At 32.4% G+C, this 11,784-nt stretch overlaps 1 protein-coding gene across 1 annotated transcript; it reads left to right on the plus strand.

Moving 5' to 3' along the window:
* The first annotated feature begins 3,211 nt into the window (after nt 1-3,211).
* On the plus strand, nt 3,212-8,943 carry LOC115232195 (myb-like protein D). Its single transcript, XM_029802038.1, has 2 exons — nt 3,212-3,468; nt 8,772-8,943. Exons 1-2 carry the CDS (start codon nt 3,212-3,214, stop codon nt 8,941-8,943), a joined length of 429 nt encoding a protein of 142 aa, XP_029657898.1.
* Nucleotides 8,944-11,784: the final 2,841 nt, after the last annotated feature.

Raw genomic sequence — 11,784 nt, forward strand, 5'->3', positions numbered from 1 at the left:
TTTGAAATAAAGGGGTTACTTAAAGCCAAGAGTGAAATGATCAAATCCTGCGCACGCTTCCTATAAACATTTTAAAATTCAGATCAATATCAGCACGGTAGTCTGGCCACATTCGATCACATCACATTCAGTCACACTTCATCAATTAATTTTATTAAATTTACCAATTTTCGCATTATACTTTTAAATATATCAGGACCACGTTTTTTCACACTCACCTCTTCCTCATTCAATTCCAGAATTTGTTTGTTATCCGAGAATACCTGTTTAGTTTGTCCAACATAGATCAATGGTTTATATTATATCATAAACAGAGACCATGATATCTTATTTTCTCCCCTCCCACCAAATTTCAACCCTTGTGCCTAGGGTAGAACAGATTATCATTTATTTAAAGGCGGCGAGATGGCAGAAATATTAGCACCCCGGGCGAAATGCTTAACAGTATTTCGTCTGTCTTTATGTTCTATGTTCAAATTCTGCCGAGGTCGACTTTGCCTTTCATCCAATATATATATATATATATATATATATATATAATATATATAATAATATTAGTGAATAAATCCAAACTTAAGGGAAAAATCAGATTTAGGATTGAATCCAATTTTATAGTAAAATATTATATTATATTAAATTAGAGACAAAACCACTATTAGGCAAATCATACAATGAAAAACTTAAGCCAATACACAAGATTATTTAATTTATATTATTTAAATATATAACAAAATTATTAAAAAAATATAATTAATATATCACTACGATCGTTTCATGGCTGTTAAATTCTTTAAATTTTCGAGTAACAGTCATTCCTCAGGCGGTTTAAGTATTTAAATATTTTATCTTGGTTTAAACCTCGCCAAGATAAAATATTTAAACCACCTGATGAATGACTGTAACTCGAAAATTTAAAGAAATTAACAACCATGAAACGATCGTAGTGATATATTAATTATATTTTTTTAATAATTTTGTTATATATTTAAATAATATAAATTAAATAATCTTATGTATTGGCTTACGTTTTTCATTGTATGATTCGCCTAATAGTGGTTTTGTCTCTAATTTAATATAATATATATATATATATATATATATATATATATATATATATATATATATCTATATATACAATATGTTACATTACTCGGTAGTCAAGATTATCTTGACTACCGAGTAATGTAACATATTGTATAGATAAATTTCCTCTATTTACATATATTGAGTCTCTTTCTTTCTTTTGTTATCTTATACCGTTTTATATCAATATATATATATATATATATATATATAAACGAAATAGAATGAAAAAACTACAGAAAATTTGTATTATATGTTTTTAAAATATATATCAAATTCGTCATGTTATGAAAATGATCGAAAAATTCCTGATTACCTCCCCCTGTCTCGAACTTTTCTTCATCACACCATAACGAATAGATGACGCAACGTCGCTAAAGAAATTTAAGAAATTTGAAGAGAAATTACGGAACCGGTTATTTCTTCAAAAACAATGTCACTATACACAAAATTTTATATTATTTTTCTAACATGACGATTTTAATATATTTTTTACCCTATAATACAAATCTTCTGTAGTTTCTTCATTCTATTTTGTTTTTTATACATCCAACCGCGTGCTTTCATATACCAATTCTTTTACCCATATATATCTTTATATATAAAAGTGAAGTTGTGTGTCTGTGTCCTACGATTTAGATTCCTAACTACTCCCACATTTTGCGGTGCAGTGTACCCAAAAGCGGGTATCTTATAGTTGTGATTCATATCGAGCCCTTCTGGGTATTAGCGCGCGTCTACGATGAGTCTACGATGAGTCTATGATTTAAAAAAAAATTACCATCATTTTTTCCTATTTTTAATGCATTTTTTTGCTATTATATAAACTGTATTATTAAATCTCAGAACGTAAAAACCTACAGTAACACACACCCCTTTGTGGTTAGCCATATTGAGATGGCTATTATACTTTACATCTCTAAAAATGCTTATATAGTTATTTCCCTTACAAACCCGAGCAACGCCGGGCGATACTGCTAGTATATATATATATATATATATATATATATACTTTTGTTCTTGCAGTCCCAAGGCTTTTTGTTGTATACGCATTATCATTATTAATCGTTGTCTTCGTGCGGCCCTAAGCTTTTATTCTGTTTATCATTTTGTCCCTTGTTCGTCCCGTTTCGTTTTGTTATGTTTTGGTTTCATTCCCGGCAAATTTCTTGTCGGTGCCTCCAGAGTGGAAGCAATATTATCGATAATGGCTGAAATTGCGTTTGATTTCTCTGGCAGACAACTGATGAAGAAATAGTGGCTTCTATGTTTTCTGTTCGCCTGTGTATTTAGTATATGTTCGTTTGTTTATTTACAACATGTTTTTAATTAGATATATAGGTATTTCTAGTTCGAATCACACGTGCCTCGAGGTGCGCCTAAGATTTTTCTATTTGGATATATTTGAGGTACTTAAGTCTGCTCGGGACTTGGTGCTTGCTTCTTCCGTGGGTATGAATAAGTATTTCATTTATATCTCGCGTATGTGCCGCTGAAGAGGGGAAAATTTCTTGTGAATTAACCCCGAAATTGGACCAATACGGTAATAACGAATTTTTTAGAGATTTTTATCGGTTTGTTTCGAGACGCATAAATTTAATGGTTATCGACAACTCTTTTGTTTCGGCGTATCTGGCATTAGAAATTTTCTTCTGCCCTTATCTTGTAAATATGTATATATATATATATATATATATATATATATATATATATATATATATACATATATTAGGTACATAAATTCTTCAAAAGATTTAGACTATCTATCTCAACTGAAAAGGAACAAACCTCTATTAACTACTTAGACACAGCCAGCAACCTAGCCACAGAACTCTATGAACCGTACATGAAACCTCAGATACATAAACGCTGTAAGTAACCACCCCTACTTTATTAAGAGAAACCTAATACATAGCATTAGCAATAGAATATCACGCCTCTCTTCCAACATAGACATAAAGAAGCCTATAACTCTACACTACGGAAAGCAGGATATAAACAAGAAATCAAATACTTAAACCCTAATCACCCTATAAGCAGCCCAAATAACAGGAACCCACTCACTAATACCACTAACGCCAACCACACACCATGCACCACCACAAAGTATACCAAAAATAAAATAATTATGAGTAACCCCAATAGAAACAACACTAATATGAACAATGCCAAGGCCTATACACAAACCACTAACAACAACAAAAATAACCGCAACACTAATACCGACAAACAGATATTAAATAAGATTAACAATATTAACATAACTAATAACACGAATAACTACGCGAATAAGTCCCAAAATAACAGCACCTACAAAAATAATAGTATAAACCTATACAGCGGTATCAATAAACCTAAAGACACCCAACCAATTAATATGAACCTGTTAATAGCAAAAAAACTAGGCCTTTGAACCCACATGAACCCTACGATAACACCAATAGGACAGTCAAAAGCAACACGAAAAGGAAACATAATTATGGATATAACCAAGATACATGCAACCATAACTTACCAGGAATCACAAACAAGGAGGGAAGCTTCTACACTAGGAAAAACAACACAAAAAATAAACAAAAGAGCGATAATATCTGGCTCGTAATTCCCTACACCGTGCACCTCAAATCAAATATAGTTCGCTCATTAATGAAAATCATAGACAAACACCTAAACGTTAATAATAAATACACGGAATTATTTAGGAATAAAATCAGAATAGGCCACAGTCTGACTAATAACTTAGCCACAATAATAGCCTCAATGAATAATAAAAAAACTTGACACATTTTACGAAACTAGAAAGATAGTGAACAATAAAAATAATAACCAACCAACTAATAGGACTAAGCCCCCACTAAAGCAACGCATTCTGCTAACTTAGGTACAGACCTGAAAAATAATTGTCCCCCACAATACAACACGGACGTAGATACACCTAATTATTTATGCGGCTGTAGGGTTAGGACAAAGTGCCATTTCCCAAATAGATGTAAGACAAATAACATAGTTTACCAATGTGATGTCCGCACAAACAACCAGACGATTCTCAGATATAATACGCATCTATCCAGCTTCAGAAATAGTTAAGTTAACTGGTACGTGAATTTTACTTGGAACTCGGAGTAAGAGATAGAGAGACAGACATACAGACAGAGAAAGAGTAGGAAGCAGCTAACACCTATCTGAAATTAACCTATTGGAGTTTTCTCAGTTTCTCTTGTTAATTCTTATGAATGATGGGGGTTTTTTATCAATTGCAGACACAATATCAATTCTTCAAAAGAACTCTTTGCAATCTCATTAAATAACATCTGGAATTGTTTTGCCTTCTTCGTTGGAAAGAAACAGAAAGTGTTGAATGCTGTCAAATATTAGGGGAATGCCTTAAAGTTACCAGATTCAAATATTGCCTTTTGTGGGGAACGAACCTACGCCTCTCTACGCTCGGAGGAATTGAATTTTACAGAAGTTATTGCGCCTGTAATTATAATAATCCTTTCTACTCAAGGCACAAGACTTGAACGTCACTTCCGTTTAACTATAATTTGGAATTTAACTGTGTAGTTAAGAAGTTTGTTTCTCATTCAAGTGGTTACGGGTTCAAATCCAGCCGGGGGAACTTTTAGAGTCGTTATTCTTATTAACTTAAATTATTGACTCTAACTCCAGTGAAAGAAATTTGGTAGACGGAAATTAGGTGGAAATCTATCAAAAGACCGTTTCTGTTCTTAGGTGACAAATGTACCCCGCCACCCGGATTAACAACATCACCGAGAATTTATGTATTTTTAATAGAAACCATTCTGTTGGAAGGTAAATTTCTTCCTTGCTACTACAATCCTAAAGAACCCTGGACACTGCTATTTCTTCATCATATCAGTTCTTACTAAAAATGCTCCCAAATCTGGGTAAATAGCTGCGGTAAATGGCTTCGATCGATCTTAATCAATATATGACAAAACAGGTGGTATATATCATGCATTTGGAGGGACAAAAACGCAACTAGGAGCCAGGTGGGTCTTGAACTCAAATTCTTTTATGACAAAACTGAACATTTTGATTATTTTGGTTCCGATACCCAAACTTTTCTGCCGCTGCAATATTCAATAGCTTCTACCAAAAGTGATTTACTTTCTTTCATCTTCCCCCCTAGAAATAGACTTCTTAATAATAATAATAATAATAATAATAATAATAATAATGATAATGATAATGATGATGATGATGATGATGGTGGTGGTGGTGGTGATGATTATGATGATGATGATGATAGTGGTGTGGTGGTGGTGATGATGATGATGATGATGATAATGAGGAGGAAGAGGAGGGTGAGGAGGAGAAGGAGAAGGGGGATGCGGAGAGAGATGAAGAGTAACAAAAGTATACAATAACAATAATAATAATAATAATAACCATAATAATAATAATAATAGCACTACTAATAATATAAACAATTTTATATTAAAAATGATAATGGCGAATCGATTTTGGAGGAAAGCTCAAAAGCAGTAATTTTTCTCTCCTTGTTCTTGGGTTCTTTCACGACGGTGGCGCATGATGGGGTGGGTGGGGGACGGTTGCAACGGGATGACATAGAGATGGTGGTGTAGAGGGTAGTGAGGGTGGGCAAAGTGGCGGGTGTGGTGGGGAGAGCGTTCTGTTGGAATTGGTAATTGATCCATTATAGCGTCTATTCTAATTCTGGCAAAAAAGATTTAAATTTGTGGGTCGTTGGTCCACCATGCGCAGTGATGAAGCTGGTCATGATTCTACGCGAGTGCGCATATATATACATACATATATATATATATATGTATGTATATATTATATATATATATATTATATATATATATTCTATATATATATATATATATATATATAATATACAATATATATATATAATATATATAATATATATATGTTTTTATATATATGTATATTTATATGCATATATATATATATATATCTACATATGCATTATGTATATATATACCTATTTATGTCTATATATATACAAATGTGTGTGCGTGTGTAACATGTGCGTTTATAAATGTACACACTCCTAATATCAATTTACCTACGCCATTTTCATAACAGATAACACTAGCAGAAGTTTATGTGTCTATGTGCATGTGTATATATATATATGTGTGTGTGCGTCAGTGCGTTTGTGTGTATAGATGCATACATATACGTTGATATATATATATGCATATATATATATATATATACATATACATAAATAAATCTATATGTATATGTATATATATATGCATATATATATACATATATATATATACATACATATATATATACGTTGATACATTTTTGCATATATATATACATGTACGCACACACATGCACACACACAGACACGCACAAACACGCATATATATAATTATGAGTACTTATGTATATATGCATACATATGCATATGAATATAATTCATCGCAATATAATTTATATGAAAATATATAAAGAAAATATATATGAATATGTAATTATCTACGCATCGATGTATATACGCACTTGTATGTATATATATATCAGTTTGTCTATATGTACGCATATACATATATATATAGCCATATACATATATACGTATATTATATATGTACATTATAATATACATAAGTGCATAGATATTCGTGTCACTAAAAATTTATTTCGTTAATGGTTGAAAAAGAGACCTATAAAACAAACTAACACAAACACACGTCTGCATACGTCTATATATACTCAGACTCACACACATATATATCTACACTCATACGTCTATGTCCGCATCTACCCGCCCATCTACTCCTACACATTTATGTGTGTGCGTATATATATATATATATATATATATAAATGTATATATATATATTTATGTATGTATGCAACTACATGCAGATATATATGTATATACATTATGTATTGTATATATCATATATATGTATGTGTGTATATATATATACATATATATAATATATATATATGTAAGTGTGTTTATGTGTCTGTGTGTATGCATACCTACTATATGTATGTGTGTGGACACAGTTACGAAACAGGAACACAATACGACATACAACAACACATCTTAAGAGTATAAGTGGAGAGAGTGTGTGTGGTGTGATGTAGGAATGTAACAAATAATAAGGGACGTAGTGAAGCATGACATATATATATATAGACACACATACACACACATTTAAATATATATCCTGAATATCTTTATGTTTGTAGAGGCAGCCGAGTTGGAAGAGGAGTGGAAAGAGAAGAGTATCGCTAGGAAGGGAGTAGTAAATAGCCCGAGTGGAGAAATACTCAACCAAGCAGCAATTTGATTGTTACATAAATATTCATGCTTAATTTGTTTGTCTTTGATCTTGATGGCTTGTATACTAGACAATAGAGAGAAAGTAACGAGAATTGCATACACGTACGTGTTAGTATATGGATATATATATATATAGTACATACATATGTATATAAATATATATACATATATACACATACATATATATGTATGTATGTGTATATGTATTTCTTTTTTTTCATCTGTATCTCACTCACTATATATATATATATATTTACATATATAATGATAATATATATATATATAATATATATATATAATATATATATATATATATATGTACATACATATATACATTTATATGTATGTATATATATATATATATATATATATATATTATATACATACATACATATATATATATAATTACTATATATATTCATATATATATATATAATATATATTATATATATACATATTTATATATAATTTGATAGATCGTTGGTAGATTCATTTATATATATACATATACCTATTATAAGAACTTTGTATGTATATGTATTATATAATTTCATACATACAGAAAAGCACACATACACATATGTGTATGTGTGTTTGTATGCTCGTGTATGTGTGTGTGTTATACACAGAATGAGAGAGAGTGGAAGAGAGACAGATACCCGAGATATATATATTTTCATGAAATAGACCAACATGTATATGTATGTTGTTTCTGTATGTCTTTATATGATATATGTCTGCAAAATATGAATGTGGCGGGGTGAGACGGAGTATGTATGTGTGTGTGAGTGTGTGCGTGTGTGTGTGTGTGTGCGTGTGTGTGTCTGTGTGTGTTTGTGTATATGCTTGCATGTGGGTATATATACGTCATATTCCCATCTATATATAACGTGTTTCTCTGAAAATGAATTGCGTATACAAACCTTTTATATGTATGACGTTTGTATGCATTATGGATGTATATATGTATGTACGCATGCATGTATGTATGATCCTTTTTTTCTTTTTGTACATGGAATTAATTGTGCATGTTTGCGTATAAGTATGCACATATATGGGTGAATGGACGGGTTTTGTCGATGTGTGTTCGAGTACATTTTTAATATTCATACCACATATATAACATACATGTATATAATATATATATATATATATATATATATATATATATATATATACATATGTATGTATGTATGTATATATGTATATGTACGTATATATATGTGTGTGTGTGTACGTATGTACAGATAGATAGACGGGTAGGAATATATGTGTATGTGTGTGGTGGCGTTTGTTCATAGTGTGGGTCGATCTGTCTCAGCCTGTATTTACTTGAAGATTTTTGCTTTATGTTATATTCTGTTAGGTATGGGCCATTACCCTTCACAGGGCCCACGAATCTGATGCGAGGTAAAGTAGATGGTCTCCTGAAGCTAGAAACCTATCTTGAATGTTTGGAAGAGAGCGGACCTGCTAAACCTTCCCATGGTGTATTCAAATCGAGAGCTATTAAATTGAGCAACGGATTAAATCTATAACTTGTTGAGGTTTGTAGTTGTTAGTTGTTTATGTGTGTATATGTACTTGCCTTGGTATCTGAGAAATATACATCTTCACCATACGTAACGCAACAGCACTGAATCTAAGACTTGCACTACGTAAATTTATTGTTTCGCCGAGACAATTGTACAAAGATGGAAAAAGCGCCAGTTATAAAGCGTTTGTGCAAAACTTCCTGAAATATCTAACAATACCTCATCAAGGAACTCACTGTCGTTCGAATATGAGGATCATCAGTGTGACGAAATATATCGCTGCCAAACGTACGTCTTTCAACATGACAGTTTGCAACAGCTGTAGGGATCTACAAAATACACACAATCGAGAAACACCGCAACATGAAACAGCGTTTTATTGCAACTATTATATGTACGCCTGCATGTAGCTCCAAAACGTGGCACAAGACTCGAAACTCTGAGTAGACCTTGACTATTGAATAGAAAATATAGGTATCTATCTATGTATTTATCTATCTCTCGGTCTGTCTATCCATCTATCTCTCCCTCTTTCTCTCTCCCTCTTTCTCTCTTTCTATCTATCTATCTATCTATCTATCTATCTATCTATCTATCTATCTATCTATCTATCTATCTACCTATCTATCTATATCTATCTATTTCTCAAACGAGAATTTCCAAAGTCCTCACTTTTCCCTGTTCATATGATAGTTTTATATAAATATCTCAGTTTCTCGTCATCTTTTCAACTGGATTTCGTTTTCTAATTTTTGAGACAGTTTTTAATATTTTCCCTTTTTTCATTTTGTCAGTTCTCCACGGTTTTCTCTTCCTTGCACAATTCTACCACTTTTCACTCTTAGCCTTTAGATTCCCCATCGATAAACCGCTAACCACCCAAGTATCACCACTTTCTACCTGTTCATTCTTTCCTCCTAGCTCAACTTTACTTCTCTTAGCATAGCACCCGCTATCACCATCCTACTACGGAGTCACCTTGATAGCTCTCTGTACTAGACCTTGACTATTGTAATTCGAAGTTGTCAACGGACCACGGATAAAAAGTTTACAAATCTAATGCGCAGAATACAGTGTCAGTTTTATACCAATTATTATTGGGGTAATAGATTCTCAACCAATCTACCTGGATCAAAATATGGCTGAACATGTAATTCTTGGAGAAAGAATGCAACACCTTAGTTCATAAGCCTCAAATGACCTTGATATCTGGAACTATAAAAACCTGCAAAGGCTTCATAATTATAAGATTAATGGTTACGCAAACTATGATAAAGACAACGCGATCCTTTTCTTGACAACCTTTCCACAGAGCAGGTGAGCGTGAGAATAAACTTAAGACTTTCAACAAGCATAGACATAATAATAGCTCGCGCGTCAATTTTGGAAATGATCTACCTGATGCTAGAAAAGCTCATATATATCTATTGATATATATGTTTATTTATTCTAATATAAATTTATTTATACATATTTATTCTTAACTATGTTATGTCGAGAAATTGCAGAAGGCCATAAGCGGCCTCGTACCACTTATATCATAGTCTTCTCCCCCGTACCCTTTATTTTACTTGCTTTTATTTTTATTTTTTATTTACAAATCCATTGAAACGGTTTTAACTTTTGCCCTTGGTTCGAATATAATTGACCAATTGTAGAGATGGATTGACTTCGGTCTACTCCATTGCGGACAATAGGTGGTGTTCTCTGTAATATTCCAATAAGTACACTATCATAAGAACCCTATGGTATTGTTTTGGATAAATATTAGCTACGGATTTTTACGATAACATAAGTACTGCTCTCTTTCTAGACATGTCAGTAATTTTCTTGTATTATTTTTTTGCTAACTTCTTTTCATAACTTCCAAAACATCTTGGTTCCCTCTTTATATGGAAATACCCCGAAAAAAGTTTATCCCTTCTGCCTACCGACTTCGAAACCCTATGATGGAAGATTATATGATTTTAATATATTAAGCGTCCTGGATTCATCTCTTGGCCATGTTTTCTTTCCTATTTCCTCTTTCTTTTGTCTATTTTTTAGACGCTTTTGTAATCCGAAAAGAAGAACAAGTCAACATCATCGGTAACCACTGAGCTGCAGGTTTTATGTCGGAGTTATCCCAGTTACCTGAGTTACCTTCTCCTAGAGGGATGCCCTAACAAAGGCTAGGAGTCCTTCACTCCCAATGGTTTAACTGCGCGATGGGGTATTCAGTCCGATTATGTCTATGTCCCTGCGCATGATCCAGCCTTAAGACATTTATTGGATGGCCGTTGACTCTCAAGAGTTCCTCCGCCCTTTGACGGGTTTTGTTTTTCATCCCGCAAGCTTTTTGGGGTTGCCGGTTTAGTCGCCGACGACCCGACCATGCAACAGATTGTACTGGGTTACATGTTACCAGTAGCACGCGAAAGTGACTTGACATTAACATACATACATACATACATACATACGCACGTACGTACATATATACATATATACATGCATACATATATACATGTACATACATACATACATACATACATACATACATACATACATACATACATACATACATGTAATTGTTCAGTTTAATTTCAAGACTTCTTGCCAATAGAGAAAGAGCTGGTTTCTAACCTAGATCCAAGGTTCCTTCATTGGAATTTCAACATCAACAACAGGGTATGTATGTAGTATGTATGTATGTATTTATGCATGTATACATGTATGTATGTATGTATGTATGTATGTATGTATGTATGTATGTATGTATGTATGTATGAGGTATGTATGTATGTATGTATGTATGTATGTATAGATTTATCTCCCTTTCATCCGTAAACACGTTAAACATCTTTC

This window comes from Octopus sinensis, unplaced genomic scaffold, assembly GCF_006345805.1.
Source record: "Octopus sinensis unplaced genomic scaffold, ASM634580v1 Contig19901, whole genome shotgun sequence".
In the NCBI taxonomy this organism is placed as follows: Eukaryota; Metazoa; Mollusca; class Cephalopoda; order Octopoda; family Octopodidae; genus Octopus; species Octopus sinensis.

What these genes read in the sequence shown, in the direction of transcription:
- LOC115232195 (XM_029802038.1), top strand. Translation starts at nt 3,212, where the DNA reads ATGAGTAACCCCAATAGAAACAACACTAATATGAACAATGCCAAGGCC. An exon ending in CAACCAATTAATATGAACCT is followed by an intron (nt 3,469 to 8,771) that starts GTTAATAGCAAA and finishes ATATTCTGTTAG; the next exon opens with GTATGGGCCATTACCCTTCA.